Source organism: Rhinoraja longicauda, chromosome 15 (assembly GCF_053455715.1).
Source record: "Rhinoraja longicauda isolate Sanriku21f chromosome 15, sRhiLon1.1, whole genome shotgun sequence".
Lineage (NCBI taxonomy): Eukaryota > Metazoa > Chordata > Chondrichthyes > Rajiformes > Arhynchobatidae > Rhinoraja > Rhinoraja longicauda.
Genome location: NC_135967.1, coordinates 31392419 through 31414599, shown reverse-complemented (window position 1 = coordinate 31414599; position 22181 = coordinate 31392419). Strand labels below are relative to the sequence as shown.

The window sequence follows — 22181 nt, the reverse complement described above, 5'->3', positions numbered from 1 at the left end:
CAATCAAGCATAGAACATTATTTGACATCAGCACACAGGGGTAGGGATCACCATGCCTGTGTGCTTTCTATACACTGCACAACTGTGAGCAAAAATCTGGAACAACCTGATCAGCTTTTTGATAAATTTCTATCACATTACGTATGAAAACAATGTTCCACGTTGAGAGAGGTTGAGGGGTCAAAGCCTTGTGGTGGGTGATGATCTGTGAAGTGACATTGGATTGCAGTGTCATGGTCCAGTGAACGATGAAAGGAGTTGGTTAGCTAATGTTGTCGTGGGTAAATAGCAGTCCCGCTGTTATCAGCAGGATTTAATGACAACATCAGGATTAGAATAGAAAAGGGAAATCCACAGATTTAGATAGCACTATATCAATGAAAGAGAGCATATTGAGGAAACTCAGTTGAATAATTCCAAGGAATAGGTCAATGAAAGGAGTCCCAGAGTATTGCACATAACAGAAGACACAAAGTGCTGGACAATGTGAATAGGTGACCTTTCATGTCGGGAATCTTCTTCAGACTGTTGCGTGGGGTAGGGGAGGGAGGAAAGCTGGAAGAGTGGAGGAGCAGGGCAAAGTGTAGTAGGTAATGGCTGAGGGGCAATTTGACAGCCAAATTGGACAAAGGCTAGAGATGAAAAATCAGAAGATGTGATACGAAAGGATTGAAGGATTGCGAATTGTGAGCCCTGGAGTTGGTCACAATAGTAACCGAACACTGAAATAAATTAAAAATAATAGCTCGATTTATAAAACGACCTAACAAAAAATAATGGAGGTGAAGGTGACGAGTAAAGAGCTCTAAGCCAGACTGTAATTATTCAGGTTGAATTAGGGGAACAGATGCGAGAAAGGGTCAGTGTTGCTAGAAATGGCAGTTAACTGTGTACAGCAGAGATGGTTATTGGCATTGCAACAGCCTTTCATGCAAAGAGAACTAGAAAATGGATGGAGCACATGCAGTCTCCCCTTAGAAGAGAGCAGCAACAGTGGCAACTAGCCAGTCTGAAAGGGACAAAAAAGAATCTCAAAGTAGAAATGTTGTTAAGGTCGTAAAGCTGGCTGAGGGGAGAAACAGAATAACAGAGATAGTATGCGATTGGTTGGACAACATTAGAAAATAACCTAGTCATCTGAAATCTGCAAGTTCCAAGATTAAAAAACAAAGAACTAAAGATGTGTGGGAAAAAACTGCAGATGCTGGCTTAAATCGAAGTTAGACACAAAATGCTGGAGTAACTCAGTGGGACAGGCAGCATCGCTGGAGATATGGTATTTTGAGCTGAAAAGTCACCTATCCTTTATCTCCAGAGATGCTGCCTGGCTCGCTGAGTTACTCCAGCACTTTGTGTCTCTCTTTACTTCCAAGATTAAATCTGGTTCTCCAATATTACGGGGTCAGTACCATGGTTGTAAACTCCTTTAGAAGTTATTGTTTAGTTCAATATACTAACTACTCGTGTTGCAAATGTTTTAAAATTACAGGCACTTCCCGACTTGTGCTAGGGTTACGTTCCGTGATCCTTTGCGTAAATCAGATTTTGCATGAGTCTAAATCACCATCCCCATCTCTTGCCCAAAATAACTTACTGAACATATTAACTGCCTCAGAGGCGTCTAGCTACATCCGGGGCCCTTCTGAGTAACCATTGTTGGCTTGAGTTCCGTCTTGCCGTTGGGGCACTTTCTGCGGCATGCGGCCTTCTGGGTAAGCACGCTGCCATTGTTGGGTTGATGCCGATGTAAACTTGAGCGATCATAATTGTGGCTATTAAGAGCTGCCTTGATTGCACTAGGGACTGAGCACAGAATTGTTTACGTAGATGCGAGTTTACATAAATTGCGTTAATCGAGGAGTGTCTGTACCCAGTTGTACAGGGATTACTGCACTCTGCCAATTTTTGTATTTTTGAAATTTACCACACTTATTTGGAATTTTATAATCTACTTTTTAGATTGAAGATGGAGGGAAAGCTGCTTTGTCGAAGAAGCTACAGGTCGGCGATGAAATTATAAACATCAGTGGCTCCCCACTATATGGCTCAAGGCAGGAGGCACTCATCCTTATTAAAGGATCTTTCAGAGCACTGAAGATGGTGGTGAAAAGGTTGGAATCATTCCATTAAATTAGAAATCTGATTGATATCTGCAATCCTGTTCACTTAACTTGCAAAGTTTGAGTTTAGTTTTTTAGAGATACAGCGTTGAAACAGGCCCTTTGGCCAGTGTTGCAGTGCTAATTTTTTAGGTGCCGGAGCTGTCACTGGTGTCGGAGCGGCCACTGTTAAATTCCCCACTGTTTGTTTTGCCTTTTTTACAGAGGTGCCAGAGTGGCGCTCCGGTGTGCTCCGGTAGCACTGTACCCCTGGCTTTGACCCATCAAGTCTGCCTTTGATCCCCATTCAGGAGCTATTGTGCAGACGAGGGGCAATTTTACAGAAGCCCATTAACGTACAAACCTGTACGTCTTTGGAATGTGGCTGGAAACCAGAGCACCAGAGAAAACCCACGCGGTCACAGAGAGTACACACTAACACCGTACAGACAGCACCCGTACCCAGGATTGAACCCGGGTCTCTGGCAGCAACTCTGCCGCTGCACCATTGTGTCACCCTTTAATGAGGAAGTTTGCTTGTCTGTGTTATAAAGCATAAAAATAAATAGATATATGTGTGCTTACTGGTCTAAATTTTATTTTGAGGTTTTCATTTTGTTTGCAGTTCTTTTTTAAGTCTCATTCCTCTGATGTGGCCAACAACTTTGCATGCGTTCCTATTCCAGGCAGCCCCACCCATCCATCATGCATTCTGTGAAATTACCGTTGTATATGTGGTTGCTTGGCATTAACTAATATGAGATCTTCATGATGGGTCAGTCTGATATTTTCTTCTGACATGCCAGTACTGAATTGTCCTCGGCAGGAGCCTGATGGGCATGTTAGATGAAGGAGAGAACCAATTAGTCTTGATAATGATGGCCAAGAAAATAGAAGATTGTGATTTAAAAATTCACTGTTGAGTGGGAGAGAAAATCAATGTTGTGTGAGAGAGAAAATCTGCCAGTCTTGATATTCAAAGGCATTACTACCTTTGTCAAAGTGCCTGTCATAATAATATCATGGTGTAAATTATTGACCAGAAATGTAACTAAACCATTCGGGCAAATATTCTGTCACAATAACAGATCAGAGACTGGATATCCTGTGGTGAGCAACACACCATCACCCACAAAATGAAAGTAGGCTGTATGATGGAATGCTCTCCACATGCTTGGATTAGAGCAATTCAATCAACACTGAAGAAGTGTGGACAAAAGCTTTTGCTTGACTGTGAGGATTGAGTTATGGAGCATTTCTGAATATCTCCTGTGAGGATTGAGTTATGGAGCATATATTGAGTATCTAACAGTGCCTGAAAAATGCTGTGCATCAATGAGAACCTGGTGAAATAGTGCAAGTTTAAGTAATGAGTAATCAATAGCCCTGTCTGTAGACTGTGAAGGTGGCAGTGTGTGTGCACTGTTGGAGTTAACCTTGGTGTGTCTGGTAGGGTAAGTGGAGAAATTGGCCAGAGAAAATAATTTGTGTTCGTAGGAATGGACTGTTATTTATGAAAATCCATGACGATTTTGCTCTACTATGCCAAGATTTCTACTCATGACTTCAGTTGTCGGTTATTTTGTTCTAATAATTTTAACTGAATTGTGTGAAGGTGTAAAGATTAGTTTATATCGGGGCTGGGGGAATTAATCTAGTCTTTAAGATGTGTAACATCTTTGAGGCGGAAGGTAACTTTTCATGTTGTGGCGCGTGAGGGTTTGCTCCAGTGATCTCTCCCTTACCTGCTCTTTGCCATGAGAAGATGGTAAACTAGATGTTTGGAAGAGAGTCCTGCATCTGCTTCCTCACAGATGATATGTGACATGAATTTGCCAATAAATAATGTTTACAATGCACTAACTCATTGCGAACATGAGTTCCCAGCATGGCCTCTCCCAATTCTACTTCTGTAATTTTCTCCAGCTGTGCGGCCCTGTTAGCAGCCTCTGTTCTGCTGAATCTGGCTTGCGTTGCAGTTCCTTGCCCACTCGAATGGGAAATCAGCTGCAAAATGCAGACAGCGTTTCTGAACTTTGCTGTATGGCTTATTTGTTATCCTCTCCCCTACTTTGAGTTCTTTGTACTTTGATCACTTTCAAAGTGCATTTGGTTTTGTGCAATATAAAAGCAGATGTATAAGTAATGAGATGCATTGAGCTGCTAACAAGCCGGTTTTGGGATATACTGCCTGGCAATGTGTGAAGCTATTATCTATCAGCCTGCCTGGTGCTGTGCATGGACGAGTTACGCAGTAGGAAATTGATTAGTAAGGGTGTCAAAGGTTATGGGGAGAAGGCAGGAGAATGGGGTTCAGAGGGAAAGATAATTCAGCCATGATTGAATGACAGAGTAGACTCGATGGGCCGAATGGCCTAATCTGCTCCTATGACTTATGAACTTGTGAGCATGAAGTTACTACAGCAATGATTAGCACATTTTATGCGTGACGAGTTAATTGTTAGTATCTTGGCTTTTGCACATAATCATCAAGAGATCTCCTGCTCGTCTTTAATGGTAAATTGCCAACGAGAAACTTAAAGTCTAATTAGCTCGTAAACCAGCACTTGGGATGAGTTTGATACTTTATTGTCAGCTCAGCTGGCCACTACAAAAAAATGCCATTTGATACTTTAAACGCCCCTGGTGATGGTGCAGAATGCTCAGCAGGGGGCAACCTATCACAACTTGAGCTGGTAAGTTGGTGAGAGACCCATATTGTGCAGGGCCCAGCCTTGATGCTCAGTCTTGGCATTTGTTGGTGTTTTAATCGTGTTCTGCAGCAGCTCTTAACTAACTCTATGCTTTTTAAAGAGTTCTGTTAATAGTTACACGGTCATTCCCACTGTGAGCTGGTAGGTAAAAGAATCGCCTCGAGGTATGGTTCTTTTCCTCTGCTGAATCAACTGATTATGGTCAAAAACAGATTTTGGCTGTTACAGCTGACTTCACTCTCCCAGCGAGAGGACTTAGTCAGGTTTCTCATTCCTGGAATTTATCCAGTAATCCAGCCTGCTTTATTGCATGGTGGGCTAAAACTCGATTGTACTCAGTTGAGATGATCTTTTGCAGTTGGAAAAACTGTTTACACTCCTTGTCGAGGCTCTCGGATGAAGGATGGCAAGTTGTGGCTGTGGAATTACACACAGCACTTTGAGGAGAGGCGATCTTTTGAAAGCGTGGCTCACAAGTTACTTGGCTGCTTGCGTAGCCCAGCCCGAAGATTTGTCATATTTCATCCATGTGCGCTGTGCCGGTTGCCACAGTGATGGTGAGCTTTCAGGAGGCAAATTAGTTCCTTGAAAAAAGAGGAACATTAACATCTGTGGGGTGTGTGCTGACGATGGGGACGAAGGGATTTTGTGGAAAAATACTGGTCTGGAGTTGAAGGGTCATGTGGCTTATTTCTCTGTTGTAAATGTCTGCAAATCTTTCTTGGGAAAACTAACATCTGTAAAGAATGAAGAGAGGCTGGTAATGTTACCACTTAAACACAGATATGATGTAAATTGAAGTGATAATAGCCTAGATTTGACTGAGTGGAGGCTGAAGATGAATTGCCATTTAGATTCCCATTCCAATACTGACCTTTCTGTCTCAGGCCTCCACTGCCAAAATGGGACCGCACATAGACTGGAGAATCCCATTCACATACAAACCTTGCAGTCCTGGGCCTCCATTACCACATGCAAACTGGAGGATCTCATTCCCATTTCCATACTGACCTTTCTGGCCTGGGCCCTCTTCCATTGTCAATGTGGGGCCACATGCAAACTGGAAGACATGTGCTCTCATCTACCCTGTACAGTACTTACTTTGGATTTTTGCAAAAATACATCATTTTAAAAAAGAGGGCTGTGGTAGTGCAAGAGGTGATCTGTGGTGTCCCATTGCTGAGGTAGGATTAGGATTGTGCAGGTTGGTTCAAGACCTGATAGTTGTTAGAGAGTAGCAGTTCCTGAAACTGCTGGTGTGGGACCTCTGGCTTCTGTACCTCTTGCAGCGAGAAGTGGGTATTGCCCGGATGGTGGGGGATTCTTCATGAGACAGCGCCTCCAGTAGATGCTTTCTATAGTGGGGAGGACTGTGCCCATGATGAACCATGCCGGGTCCACCACCCACCGAGTCTCTGGCATTCTTGTATGTTGGAATTGTCATACCATTCAGGATACCTTCCACTGTTGTCAGGATACCTTCCACTGTGCATCTGTAGAAGTTTGGTAACATGCCAATCCTCTAAACTTAAGATAGACACAAAAAGCTGGACTAACTCTGCGGGACAGGCAGCATCTCTGGAGAGAAGGAATGGGTGAGGTTTCAGGTCGAGACCCTTCTTCAGACTCAGTTTCGTTTAGAGACCGTGTGGAAACAATCGCTTTGGCCCACCAAGTCCATGCCCACCAGCGATCCCAGTACACTAGCACTATCCTACACACTAGGGACAATGTACCATTTTTACCAAAGCCAATTAACCTACAAACCTGTACATCTTTGGAGCGTGGGAGAAAATTAGAGCACCCAGGGAAAACCCATGCAGTCACGGGGAGAATGCACAAACTCCATACAGAACCCAGGTCTCTGGTGCAGTAAGGCTGCAACTCTACCGCTGCACCACCGTGCAGCCCAAATGGGAAAGGACAGAATGGTGCAAAGATTGTTGTGCAATGTGCAGTAACACACCATAGTGCAATGACACAACAACCAAACATTGCACTATGGTGTGTCACTGCACATTGCACAACAATCTTCGCAGCATTCAGCTGTTTCCCATTTGTTGTTGTACTTATGTCATATCTATCATTGCACATATACAGTTTACTTCATGAGCATCATGCAAACAAGGAATTTCACTGGACTTTGCTGTATTTGACAATAAACTAATCTGAAACAAAGCTCTGCTCGAGTTTTCATTTTAACTTTGTCCATTCACCTGTCAGTCCATTATTTGTTGTCATGCACTAACTCCCAGTTAAGTGCACTTCAGTTTTAGCAATGGCGGCATCCAGCTGTGAAACCCTCAATAATATCGGTGAACCTTTAATTCTGCTCTCTTGCTAATTCCCAAATGTAATCATTCCATCATTGGCAGCTTAATCTACCTCTATATTTCCGCCTCTATGCCTCTCTTTCCTTCTGTAAGATTGACCTTGAGTCTATCTTCTTTGACTACATTTTTGGGCCTCCCCTCCTTAATATCTTGATATGTGACTTGGACTTTTTTTACTTGTTCATATATCTGTGAAGCCGCATTGAAATTTTGTTATATTAAGTAAGGTGCTATGTAAATGCAAGTTATTGTTGGAGTTCAAAATCTGGAAAGAGTGCTTTATTTTTCTGTGGACACATCTGGAAGATTTGACATCAGAGCAGTGTTCCAAACTAATATTCCATTTTTTGTTGTTTTTTAATATGGACCATAATCTTATGGCAGATGTGTTTTCACTCTTAGCCTGTCATCCCACTAAGATTGAAACAAAATTGGATCTTTACCTCTTTAATACAACTTTTGATTCAAACAAACTGCCAGCTTCACTTTGAAGTTCCACAAAATGGAATTGGATGTTGGAAGATTTTAAGCACGGCATGCTTGGCTTTAAACTCTGCTTCAGGAGGCCAGAGCTTGAAATCTTTGATTTTGATCAGGAAAGGCAGGAGGAAGATGAAGTGTAGCAAAGCGTTAACATGGGTTGGTCGGGCCAAATGGCCTGTTTTATGCTGTAAATCCTATTCTGTAATGCTTTGAAATAGAATTGAAACCATTAAAAAATATATGCATCAAAAATGAAGATTAGATGAAATTGTGGCTTTGGCTCAAAGTCGGCCTGGCAGTTTGTAATTGATTATTAATAACGAACTTATGACAAAGTGTTCCTGCCACTTTTTTTTATCCTCTTCTTTCTCCACCTCTCCTCCCTAGCCACTCGTTTTTTCACTTCTTTCCTCCCGCAATGGTTTCTTGGAATAATTGTTGTTTTCATTTCATTGGGAAAAATGCTGATTTTCTTTCGCACAGTGTTTAAATAGATGAGATTCCTGGATGTCATTCAGCAGTATCCAGATATAAAGTTACGATCTATGCAGTGAAAGCAATTTGGATAGTATGCTTTTACATAAAAATACTAATGCTTGAAAGACTCAGCAGTCAGGCAGCACCTACAGAGGGACAAAGACTTAATGTTTCAGCTCAAAAGCCTGTCATTAAAACTCAGAAGGCTACCAACCCAAGATATTGACTTTAGTTATTTCTCCAGTTATGCTGCCTGACCTGCTGAATATTTCCAGTATTGTGTCTTTATTGGAGAGTCTGATTTCTGCAGTATTTTGTTGATTATATCCTTTGCTTTTGCAACATCCCAAAGACCAGGTTTGACATTTTTCTGTGCCTCCTTATCAACATTTTCCTCAATGTCTTTGCTTGTTGCTGGACTTCCATCTTTCTTAAAGCATTTTGTTACCAGAGCCATATCAATATTTGTTCTTGCGTGAATTTTTAATGGACACCCCTTTGGGTAATGGTGACTCTTTCATTGTAAATAATAAGAGTGTGATTGTTGAAGAATTGCTATATAGAGACTTTCCTGTGGTAGTAATTGCAATAACCGTAAACGAGAGTAATGCACCAGCAGGAAGTCCAGAACAGTTACACCCATTAAACAATCAGCTAATTGAGTTTGGCTGCTTCAGATTAAGAAGCATTTTGCAGGGGAAAAGTTTTTCTAAGTTTGTGATTTATTTGGAAGCTTGGATTTGTGCTCGAGAGGCACTAAACCCGAGCAAAGGTGTCTCAGGTGAGTTTAATCTGTTTGAAGTTGCAGTGTATGGTTAGTGAGTTTCATTAACCTTTCAATGAGCATTGTTCACCCTTGAGGTAACGGTATTTAGAACCTTAATGTTCAAAATGAGCACATGGAGGTGTATTTAAAAATATGATTTTAAACATAAAGAAATGATGGCATTTTGGGGTGGAGAATAGCTTGGTTGAATCACACAGCACTGTGGGGTGAGTGAACTAGATTTTAGGAAAATAAACTGTACTGCTCAATGCCCAGACTGAAGAGTTGTGAGAAGATCCTCTCATTCAGTGAAATACCGGGGAGTATCGAACGTCTGAGGGATATATGTAACGTGAGTCAGCCACAGGAGGGGGGGGGAGGAGAAATGCATGCTATTTAAACACTGAGTTACGCTATAATAAGTTATTAATTTAGTCTCTAACATGTTTGGAACTAGTTTTATTCCCTTTCCTCCCCAGCCCCCAATCCTGTCTTCAATCCCCACCACACACATCACCTTATGACTTTATGAATTGGAATGTGTTGAAAGAGTGGAATTTGAATCCGCAATTGGATTTTTTTTTGGGGAGTTCAGTCTGAAGGAGCTTGGATTCTGCTTTTATACTTTTGCTACTTCGATTCCCAATTGAAATCGAACGGTTGAGGGTAGTTCTCTCTCTTCACAATTTTAAACACTATCAGATTAACCAATATTTTCTGTATCAGTCAGTTCCTGTTATAAACGATGTAAAACAACCTTTAAAAAAGTATTAAGGCACAAGCAACATTGTGATTATGCCCTCAATTGGTACATCCGAGTGTGAAACCACAAAATCCGGGAAATATTTAGCATATCATGCATTGTTTTGGAGAGGGGATATACAGTTTAAATCTTAACTCTTCAGCTTTTCACCTAGAATTCGATAAAGTTTTATGTAAAGGGTTTTTTTTCAAATAAGTACAGGGTTTGGGAAACCAGGCAGGTAGGAAAGAACTGTGGGGAAAATCAGATAAACCAGTGATATATCCTTTTAACAAAGGAGGCACACAAATGTCTAAAATATCCAGGATAACCTATTTTGCGAGAAAATTTGATATTAATGACAGAAATTAATTCATATTCTTTGACTTCCCATTGTTGTTAATAATCAAATAATTCGTCCTTTTCATCAACGTGATTTAAATCAGAACCATTTTACAGGTGCTCTGCTGCCACTCCAAGCTCTTTGTTCTTGCAGTTCTGTTTGAATTGGCTCCATCTATGAAGTTATTAATGGCACCTGCTAACCCTTATTTTCAAAGCAGTGATATTTAAATTTGCCCCACCAAGAAGCACAGAGATGTCATTCAGCTCCTCAGCCTGCTTCAGCATTCATTTAGATTATGGATGGTCTTTCATCCGACCACCACATTGTTGCATTCCCCACAAATGCTTCTATTTCCTTAATCTTCAAATCGCTATCAGTTTTCAATATAATCAGCAAGTAAGCATCGACACACGTCTTGGACAGACAATTCCAAAGAGCGGCTACATTCTAGATGAAACAAACAGACAAACTATCCTGACGGGGATAGACAAACTATCCTGAGGAGATTACAGGGAAGGTGACCTCGCCGATCCATGTTCTCCAAAGATGCTGCCTGGTTCACTGAGGTACTCCAGCACTTTATGCCTATTTTTGGTGAAAAACAGTGCCGAGAGGAGGTGTATGCATTGGGGTTTACAGAGACCATGGGCAACAACCAGGGTGCTCTTGTGAAGAACTTGCCAGGGAATAGAATATGAGTGATGTCAAGGAGCCCTTCCACTTCCTCAATTCCTCTCAGCTTTTTTAGATTTTTTTAGTTTTAGAGATACAGCGCAGAAACAGGCCCTTCGGCCCACCGGGTCTGCGCCACCCAGCGATCCCCGCACATTAACACTATCCTACACCCACTAGGGACAATTTTTTTAAAACATTTGCCCAGCCAATTAACCTACATACTTGTACGTCTTTGGAGTGTGGGAGGAAACCGAAGATCTCGGAGAAAACCCACGCAGATCGCGGCGAGAACGTACATGCTCCGTACAGTACAGAACCCGTAGTCAGGATCGAACCCGAGTCTCCGGCGCTGCATTCGCTGTAAGGCAGCAACTCTACCGCTGCACCACTGTGCAACCAGCTGAAAGAAAAATAAATTCAACCTTTGCTACTAAATAAATAGGTAGCAATGAACAGCAAGGCAGAGATTGGCAGCAGTTATTGAGAATTATATTGAGGCCAGAAAACTGAGAGTGCCCATGACTGTGGCCTCCAGGGGCACAGCTCAAATTGCACGAGTATGAGGCTGTATTTACCTTTGCAGATTGTAGATGGCAAACAATGTATTTAGTGTTAGTGGTTTTGACATCAGGAATATGGGGCAGTAAAATCTTTATTTGCACTGTGAATAAATAACGACATTAAGAATGGTGTTTCAGACTATTGATTTTGAAATGGATCCAAGTGCAAAGTGTTGCTTATCCAGGTTCTCCAGAGATGTGGCCTGATCTGCTGAGTTACTCCAGCACTTTGTGGCTTTTTTTTGTTCACCAATGTCGCAGTTCCTGTGTTTACTCATGAAATCAACCTCATCAAAGACTGGCCATTGGAAACCATCTACTCCAAAATAACCCCAAGATAGATGGGATTACCCCTGCAAATTAGCACAGGGAAAAAATGACAACGGTATTTCGACCTAGAACAGAAATTTCAATGTAATATACAGTATATATGATTCTTTGCTGCCAGATTAGACTTGGCTGTTTGAACAAAGTGGACATGCCAGATATCTTTCATCAAATGATTCAATTGGCTGACAGCAGTGAATGTCTCTTACACAGGAGCTTATATGGTACTTTGCAGTTTCTCCATGGAAGGACATGTAGCCAGGACAACTTTCCAATTTGTACTCACTGATCTTTTGTTCAATAAAAAAATCTGTGTCTCTTTGCATCTTTTATCCAATGCTTGCAAACATCAGAACTCAAAAGCTCAACTTTCCAATAGCTCAGTGAATGAACGTAGTGATCACTGTGGTACTGAGTTTGTTAAGCTGGCAAACATCCGGCTTCAGCTCTTTGGGTCTGCTGAGTCAGGCTGGTACACAGCAGTTGACTATCGTCCCTGAGTTAGGAAGGTGCAAATGTCAGTCCATTCTTTCGATTCTGTTCCCAATCCATTTGCAGTCTTTGTTTTTTTTTTAAGTAACTGCACCTGAACTTCTGATTTGGGCTTGGCTGAGATGCTCTAAAGCTTCTGCCTTCACTCTCTGGCACCTGGTTGAGATATGCAGTAAACCAGCACCTCAGTCCATTCACGAGGATAAAAAAGGGATGAAAAATATTGGTCACATACCTCCTGCCAAAATATCTACCTTCCACCACAATCCTCTGATTTCTATGAATAAGCCAGCTCTGAATTCATCTGACCAAGTCATCGTGAATCTTAGTACGTACATCTTAATCTTCTGGATCAGCTGATCATGAAGGACCTTATCGAATACCTCACTAAAATCCATGTATACATCATCTATAGCCCTACCTTCATCAATCTTCTTTGTAACCTCCTCAATAAAACTCAACTCAGTGAGGAATGGTGTCAGAAGATGCAGCGGGATATAGATCAGCCGCAGAAATGAGCAGAGAAATGACAGATGGAGTTTAACCCAAGCAAGTGTGAGGTGTTGCACTTTCAGAGATTGAATGTAAGGAGAGAGTATACAGTTGATGGCAAGATTCATAACAGCATTGATGGTCAGAAGGATCTTGGAGTCCGGGTTCATAACTCGTTGAAGATGTCAGTGCATGGAAGGGCAGGGAATAGAGGGATATGGATCATGTTCAGACAGAAGCTTTCAGTTTAACCATGCATCATGTTTTGGCACAAACAATGGACTTAAAGTGCTCGTTCCTGTGTTGTACTGTTCTATGTTCTAAAAGTATTTTACGGACTCTCAGTATTACCTTGCAGGGAAACAATTGTTTAATGGAATGGCAAATTATGCAAGCAAATATAGTGTTGTCTTCTTTCTAAATTCTAAAAATGATAACTTTTTGTGTGGATAAACCCTTTAATAATACTGTAACTGAATATAAAGAGTGAATGGGAAAATACTGAATGATCACCTTCAAGAAGACATGAACAACACAGCCAGTTTTCAGTCTTCTAATTTCATTGACAAGAAGAACCATTTAGACAGTACAGTGAAATATATTAGTTGACCGAAGTTGAGTTTTTTTAGGGGAAGAGAACATACTGCTATAAGTCTGAAGAAGGGTCTCGACCCGAAACGTCACCCATTCCTTCTCTCCTGGGATGCTGCCTGACCTGCTGAGTTACTCCAGCATTTTGTGAATAAATACTGCTATAATTGGTTTTTAAATTTTGTGATTAACAGTAGGATATCTAAGCAAGAATAACATTAGACTCCAACTGTTTCTTTTGATAGAACACTACTTGTTCTTGGGATGAAAATTATTTAGCTTGCAGATGATTGCATCCAGTTTCAGATAAAAATTACCAGAAGGTCTTGCAGATAAATATAGAAGAGGACCATTTATTTTAATTTGTACATTGAGAAAAATCTCACCACAAGTCACAGCTGGTGTTTAGATAACTTCAAGGCATTCACATCCTCAACTGCATTTAGAAGTTCATCTGACATTGATTTTTAAAATTTGTTATTCACCAGTCTAAATGCACAGTTTTGTACTGTTAAGATTTAACCTAAAGCATTTTTCAAGGCCGAGCTCTTTGAAATTGAAGTTCTGAGGTCATCCAAACTTCATCACGACTCTGTCCTCCAGAGTTTGTATCTTTGGTGACCATACTGTTGCTATGATATTCTCTAATTTGTACTATTTTAACCTGGCAATGTCTGTTGAGGATTGTGTTGCCTTGCTGATTACAATCTGTGTCTTTAACCGTTGATATAATGTACACAATGTTTTTTTCATGGAGTTCCACGATCATCCATATTCAGTGCCCTGCACTTGGCTTTATTGCATTTCACCTGTAATAGACTGTCCCTAGTTTGTTAACTTTATCTTCAAGTTTAACCATTTTGCAGTGCGTGTACGATTTCCTGTCTTTCAAGTTGGTCGGGAACTTCTTTCCCTCTTGGTAAACCAGTAAATGGCAAAATTATCAGTTTAAAATTTCAGTCAATTACTTAGCTCTGATAAGTTATGCATCACATAATTTATCCTTGGTCCCAGTAACAGAGGTTTGGCACAGTATTTCTGTAAATAGTTGAATGTGTAATTATTCTTGAAGGGATTATTGGACATTGCATTCTTCAATTCATTGTGAGTCTGCAGCAATCATTGGGCTCGCAATATATTGAAGTATTGTCAAGATATTTAATTTTTCTAATATTAACACGTGACCCTTGATCCATTTTGTAGCTGTTTCCCGTTTACTTGAAATTATTTGGCTGCTGCTTTTTGTTTTTGTTGTAATTTTAAGTATTTATTGTGGTTCCACTGTGAGCGGCAAGGTTTCTTGAATAAGATGCCCCATTATGGCCCTAACTCTTTGGTCAGGTGGACCTAAACGATCTCTTGGGTCTATTCCAAAGATGAGATGGGGGGGGGGGCGTGTAGGAAGGAACTGCAGATGCTGGTTTAAACCGAAGATAGACATAAAAAGCTGGAGTAACTCAGCGGGTCAGACAGCATCTCTGGAGAAAAGGAATAGGTGACTTTGCGGGTTGAGATCCTTCATCAGGCCGTTATCCTTGCTTGCAGTCAATATTAATGCCTCAATCAACATCTTTGAAAGAGATGATTACATTTCTATTTGTGGGACCCTGTGGTATGTAAATTGGCCACTTTCTTGTGTCACAACCCTGTAGTCTTGAGTTGTAACTTGATTTGTAATGTCCCAAGGTGAGGAAAAACCACAATAGAAATACATGTCTTTCTTTTGTTATCTGTAGCCAGTTTATTGTGCTGATTATGTAAGCTGACTAGTTCCTTTTGTAGGGTTGTTTTGAGTACTTTCAGTGTAATTAATGATATCTAAAACAGCTGCAAGAATATGTTTTAAGTTTGATTTTGTTTTCTTTTGATTTGGAGAATGTTAGAACTCCAGCCTGCTGCTTTAGATTGTTCCTGAGGGCTTTGAGGAAAGGAGAGTTCTTCCCTTTCCTCCACTTGGTGTGTTTTCACAGCTTTTAATGGAGTTCTGTTTCCTATTCCATTCTTCAACAAGTACAACTGAAAATTATTTGCAGCATTATTTTGCATGCGGATTTTTTTTGGAACAGTTTAAATGTTTGATTATTTTTGCTCGTTGCTCTTTCGATTATCATTTGTTTCACTATTGTCTGTTGTCTTTTTTCATGCCTTCACATCTAAGGTTATGAAAAATGTAAAGAAATAATAGATTCTAAATAATTCCCAAAACAATTTGGATTGTGGATCTGAAAGTATTAATTTCATCTGGTATTCTTATCTAGTTTTAGTCTTATGAGATTTGGTTGATTTGTGATTAATAAAATTATTGTAATTTTGATCAATTATTTTAATTAATTAAAAATATCATGACAAGTAGTGTGAAGGAAAAAAAGGGTAATTTCATCAGATCAACATAATGTTGTCATTTGACTCTGCGAACTATATTCTGCACTCTGTATATTTTCCTTCACTGCCTAATGTACTTGGGTTTGGCTTGATTGTATTTGTGTATTATTTGATTGGATAGTATGCAAAACAAAGCTTTTCACTGTACCGCAGAACATATGACAAAAAAAGGCCTAAACCTAGCCATTGCCTCAGCTTTTTCTTTATTTCACCCATGGCCCATTTTGCTCTCCTTGATGCCTGCCCCAACCCAACATTAACCTTCAGCTTATCGTCTTTGCTACTCCACATGTTTAAAACTCGGCTGTTCTATTTTGTTTAACACCAAGTCGCACTGTACTACATTGGCTTCTGTCGTTGTCATCATGAGTGTCAATTGTCAAGGTCACAAGACCAACTGCATTAACCATCGAATAAAGATTTGTCCTGGTACTGGTCTGCATTTCAAAAAGTTAAGTTTACCCCAAAGCAACACCATAATAAATGATTAGCTTCCTGAATGTAAAACAAAATATGCTAACAAGTCAGATGTCTCTTTCATGCCCCATTCTGTATGTTAAACTATTAATATAATTGAGTATACACCAAGTCAAACTGGTGAATTTGGTAACTGGACTTGTATGAGTAAAATGCCATTAACTTCGAACTCGAGCAATTTTATTGTTCGAGTTCTGGATATGTTGTCGCATTTATGATCAATGCCGTGCAATAATTGTCAAAAATCTAGTTCCAAAAGCATGATGTGAATATGATAAACAGCATAGTGTGGGCTATTATCTTTTGGCTAGGAACTAAACATGGTAATTGTCTGACTGGTTTCCATCTGATCTGATTCATCAGTAATGGGGGAAAACTACATGTGTGCATTTATATGGCCTCTTTAGAAAATGCCCCAGTGAGAGATAGGATGGTGGGGGTGAATTGCAAGGAGTGCAGGAGTAATGAAATAGTCATCAAAGAGATAAAGGAATGATCGTCACACTAAAGATGCTTGGGAGTGGTTAATTGGATGCCTGGCTCTTTCTTTAAGAAAACTCATGGTTAGAGAGATGGAAATTTCTGGAAGGATCATCAGCACTGTGGTGGGGTAATAATTAGAAGACAATAGATAGAGTTGTGGAAAAAGTGTGAACTTGGCATGCAAGAATATAATCAATATCTAGGGGAGGCAGAATTTTTTCTCGTAATTTGTAGAGATGGAAGGGAAGCGTTTTTCTCTTGCAGAGGTAGAGACGATGGGCAAATAAGGTCATAAATGATCAGAGCAGAATTAAGCCATTCGGCCCATCAAGTCTACTCCGCCATTCAATCATGGCTGATCTATCTCTCCCTCCTAACCCCATTCTCCTGCCTTCTCCCCATAACCCATGACACCCATACTAATCAAGAATCTATCTATCTCTGCCATGAAAATATCCACAGCGTTCTGTGGCAAAGAATTCCACAGAATAAGTCAGCAGTTTAGTAGGAACAGAAAATAGAACTAGGAGGGCATGAGGTGTGATTACAGAAAAGAAAGAGGGAGTTGTAAATTCTACTGGGGCTGAGAGAAATCTTTGTGGGCTTGAAGAAAGGAACGTTCTGGCAGAGAGACACAAAAAGCTGGAGTAACTCAGCGGGACAGGCAGCATCGCTGGAGAGAAGGAATGGGTGTCGTTTGGGTCGAGACCCTTCTTCAGACTGGTTAGGGATTAGGGAAACGAGATCTAGACAATGATGTGAGAATGGCTGTGCTGTAGTGCTCACCATGTTCAATGCATTTAGCCACTTTAATGCCAGAGCACTGCACTGATTTAACAACATTCATGTGGTACCGATCGATTGAAGAGGCTGCAAACCTCCCAACATTGACTCCTGCATTTGTCTGTAGAAATAGCATGTCTTAAGAATGAGGATGGTTGTTGGTTTACCATCACTCTTAACTGTGGCAAATGTTGTGGTAAGATCTAATTAGCCAATGGATTGGCAAAATTCCTTCCATAGTCCTATGTTATTACTTTACAAAATCCCCACTTCCTGTAGGTGGGTTAGTGGTAATCTGATTAGTTTGCCATAAGCATTGACATTGTATAATATTGTTTAAACTCTGGAAAAACAGAAGCTCACAGGAAATTGGAACAGGAGCAAGTCATTCCAATTTTCAAGCCTGTTCGACCCTTTAAATAAAATCAAGACTGACCAAACTTTACTGAAGCCCATTTTCCTACCCAAAGCCCATGCCAATTGATTTCTTCCCTGATGAAAAAAAAATTTGATCAGTTTTGAATAAGTTATAAGATTCAACTTCCATTGCTTTTTGGACAAGGTATTCCAAAGACTCTCATCCCTTTACAATTATTTTTTTCTCTCTGATTTTAATATGCATTTGCTAATTCTATGACGACACAGACTGACATACTCTCCCATGAGGAGAAATGTCCTCGTGGCTGGGAAAAACAATGTCCTAAGAATCTTGTGTTTCAGTACGATTGTCTCCCAATCTTCTAAATTCCACTGAGTGCAGAACTGATCTGTTGAGCCTTTCCTCCTGAGATAATCCTTCCTCATTTGAAGTACCTTTGTGATCCTTTTCTGAACTGCATCTAGTGATAAGAACACTGACAGAAAAGAAAGGACATAGCTGACTGGTTTTCAATTCCGATGTGCAATTAACAAAATTTAATAAAATGGGGGTATGCTGGAATGGAGGGATTTGGATCATGTGCACACAGAAATTAGTTTAACCTGGCATCATGTTTGACACAGACATAGTAGACTGTATGGCCTATTCCGGTACTGTTCTGTGTTCTAATGCCTCTACTTCCGTAGACAACATAGGAAATGCAACATGCTGCCAATGATTCTTAGCAATTTCTATCAATATACCACGGAAGGCATCCACCGGGATGCATCGCAGCTTGGTATGGCAAACTGCTCTGCCCAAGATCACAAGAAATTGCAACTCAAACCATCACTCAAACCAGCTTTTCCTTCCACTCCCATTGACTCCATCCACACTTCACATTTCCTTAGGAAAGCAGCCAACATAATCAAGGACCAATCGTACCCTGGTCATTCTGTCTTCTCCCCATCTCAAATGCTAAGGATGTGTTCACGAGCTCCCAATCTCTGTTGTTGTGGCCCTTGCACTTTTTCACCAGCACTTTCTCTTTAGCTATAACACACCATTCTGCACTCTGTTTCCTTCCTTCTAATGTGCAATCTGTCGTACACATGCACACACTGATTTTTGCCTTTGAGGCAAAGTGGCAAAGCTTTGGTTTTAAGGGTTGAGTCGCTTGCAAAGGTACCCAGCCTTTGATCTGCTCTTATCACAATGTTATTCATGTGGCTGAACCAGTTGAGTTTTGATCAGGCATAAGCCCCATAAAATTGATTTTGTTTTTAAGTGCAGAGATACAGTGTGGAAACGGGCCCTTTGGCCCACCGAGTTCGCGCTGACCAGTGATCCCCACACACTAACAATATCCTATACACACTATGGACGATTTACAATTGCATCAAGCCAATTAACCTACAAACCTGTATGCCTTTTGAGTGTGGGAGGAAACCAGAGAAAATCCAAGTGGGTCACGGGGAAAATGTACAGACAAGCACCTGTAGTCAGGGTCTCTGGCGTGTAAGGCAACAACTCTACCACTGCACCACCATGCCACCCTTAAATGATGGGGTCTTGGTGATGATAATAATCACTGAATGTAGAAAATGGCCATTGCATGGAGTATCTGTGATGTGAATGTTATTTGCCATTTATCAGCCTGTGTCTAAATGTTGTCAAAATGTGTGCAGGTATGGACTGCTACATTAGCAAAGGAGACAAAAATGAAATTGAGTATTGTGCAATCATTAGGGAACATTCCCACCTCTTCTGTTATGATGGAATGCCATTGATGAAGTTGCTCAAGAAGGCTGGGCCTAGGACACAGCCTGAGGAGCTCTTGCACTGGTGCCCACGAGCTATGATGACAGACAACAGCTTTCTTTGTGAGGGGTATATTTCCAACTGCCGGAGTGTTTTCCCTTTGCCCATCAATTTTAAATTTACCTTAAAGCAACACTCGGTCAAATACTGCCTTGATGTCAAAGGTAGCAATTCTTGCCCTGCCTCACCTTGTATCTTGTTCTGCTTCTGACTTACCTTTTTGCCAGGTCAATCATCTGAATTAATAGTAATGCTAGAATGAGGAATACAGTGAACTAAGGACTTCTGTTTATTGATAACCAAAATTAGGTCGTATGCGCTGAGAAGGCAGGCATTTAATTTACTTCGCTCATCAGGACTTGATTTTGCCCCAGATTCCAGGGGCAAGATGAAAGGTGATTATTCAATGGGGCTGTGCTGTTTTATTCTCTGGCTGTTTGGTGGATCTGTATCACAGAGCTTTGGCTTGGCAATTTTACCCAGCTGAAATAAGTGGGAAAATGCTCAATATAAACATTTATAAGGAATTGCACAAATGTATTCCTTTTGGATATGTTTAACTGTCTGAGACCATTGAAATTTGGACTCTGTTTAGTACTTTGCAACCTAGATCTTTGGTTTAGTGAACAGCTGTGTCTATTAACTGCTAAGTCCTTGTACCGAGGAAAGCCCCTGTTTGAACAGAGTTCAAGAATGTATTCTCCATGGTTGTTTGGATTTTCATTTAATTTTGGGTTGAGTTTGATTTTCATACTCTTGGGAGAAAGAGGAAACTGAATTCCTGCCTTTTCTTGGGGCTCTGTTCAGGGTTAGGAAAGAGACGCAGGTTGCTATTTGGTTTATTTATCTGTGAAGCTCAGATGTTTCATTCTGGCTTGCTTGCACATCCTACGGCCCATAATTTTTATTGCTTATTGATCGTCAGTTCGTTTGATGGTTGGTAATTCCCCACAATTGATGGTGCTCAAAGCTTTGAAACTCATTGGGACCCTGGTTCCTGCATTCCTGAGACACTCTCTCATTTTCCATGCTCCCTTAAAACCTCCTGTATTCACCAGAATATTTATTATACTACAATTAATTTAATTTAATAGAGATATAATGTGGAAACAGGCCCTTCGGCCTACTGACTCCACGCCAGCCATTGATTACCCGTACACTAGTTCCATGCTGTCCCACTTTTGCATCCTGCACACTAGGGGCCAATTAACCTACCAAGCCGCACGTCTTTGGGACGTAGGAGGAAACCAGAGCACCTGAAGGAAGCTCACACAGAGAACGTGCAACTTTGCACAGAGAGCACCCAAGGTAAGGATCGAACTCTGGTTTCTGGCTCTGTGAGGCAGCAGTTCTACCAATGCACCACTCTGCCGCCCAAGATTTTTAAGAGTAATTAATTTATTGAAGTAATTAATTAGGTGACTAATCAATTAATAACATCCAATAGTCTGAAAATCTGCCATTCAGCCACTACTAAAGTCCTGATGAATGGTATTTTATGCAACTGATTCTCATTTTCCAGTCTTTTGACTCAACTCTGCCATGTGGGGGGCAGCCTTGCTGCCTTTCTGCTTTGCAGCTGGTCAGCTCATTGGAAAGCCATTGTTTCAGTGGTTAACTTTCTGCCTGTTCTAATCTTATTTGCTGTATTCATTACTCTAACATCCTGATTTAGCAAAAAGTATCCTTTCCAGCACGTTTTATATTCCCTATGGCCTGTTTTTACCATTGAAGATGTGGAAGGTATTCAATAGACGATAGGTGCAGGAGGAGGCCATTCGGCCTTCGAGCCAGCACCGCCATTCAATGTGATCATGGCTGATCGTTCTCAATCAGTACCCCGTTCCTGCCTTCTCCCCATACCCCCTGACTCCGCTATCCTTAAGAGCTCTATCTAGCTCTCTCTTGAATGCATTCAGAGAATTGGCCTCCACTGCTTTCTGAGGCAGAGAATTCCACAGATTCACAACTCTCTGACTGAAAAAGTTCCTCATCCACCTTCCCCATTTAATGAAGCCGAAATTCTTGGATATCATGCCGACAAGAGAAGTTAGGGATAGAATAAAACTAAAAGAAAAGGTGTATAATATAGCAAAGAATAGCGGGAAGCCAGAGGATTGGGAAACTTTCAAAGGACAACAGAAGGTAACAAAGGGCAATACAGGGTGAAAAGTATGAGGGTAAGCTGGCCAAGAATATAAAGAAGGATAATACTAAAAGCTTCTTTAAGTATGTCAAGAGAAAAAGATTTGTAAAGACAAATGTGGGTTCCTTGAAGGCAGAAACAGTTGAAATTATTATTGTGGAACAAGGAATTGGCAGAAGAGTTGAACAGATACTTTGGTTCTGTCTTCACGAAGGAAGATATACAAGCGGACAGAGAATCTAAGGAGACAGAGGAACTGAAAGAAATTTACATTAGGTGAGAAATAGTATTGGGTAGACTGATGGAACTGAAGGCTGAGTGATAAATCCCCAGGGCCTGATGGTCTGCATCCCAGGGTACTCAAAGAGGTGGTTCTAGAAACCGTGGACGCATTGGTGATCATTTTCCAATGGTCTACAGATTCAGGATCCGTTCCTGTGGATTGGAGGGTAGCTAAGGTTATCCCACGTTTCAAGAAAGGAGCGAGAGAGAAAACGTGGAATTATAGACCAGTTAGCCTGACATCGGTGGTGGGGAAGATGCTGGAGTCAATTATTAAAGAGATAATAACGGCGCATTTGTATAGCGGTAAAAGAATTGGTCCAAGTCAGCATGGATTTATGATGGGGAAATC

The 22181-nt window shown here is 40.9% G+C and overlaps 1 protein-coding gene across 1 annotated transcript in view; it reads left to right on the top strand.

The window, feature by feature from the left end:
• Positions 1-22181, top strand: part of LOC144600620 (protein Shroom4-like) — an 87125-nt gene that overhangs the window by 20335 nt on the left and 44609 nt on the right. The window contains exon 2 of the mRNA XM_078412425.1: positions 1960-2111. Coding sequence (XP_078268551.1) covers positions 1960-2111 — 152 coding nt within the window. The remainder of the gene's footprint in view (positions 1-1959; positions 2112-22181) is intronic.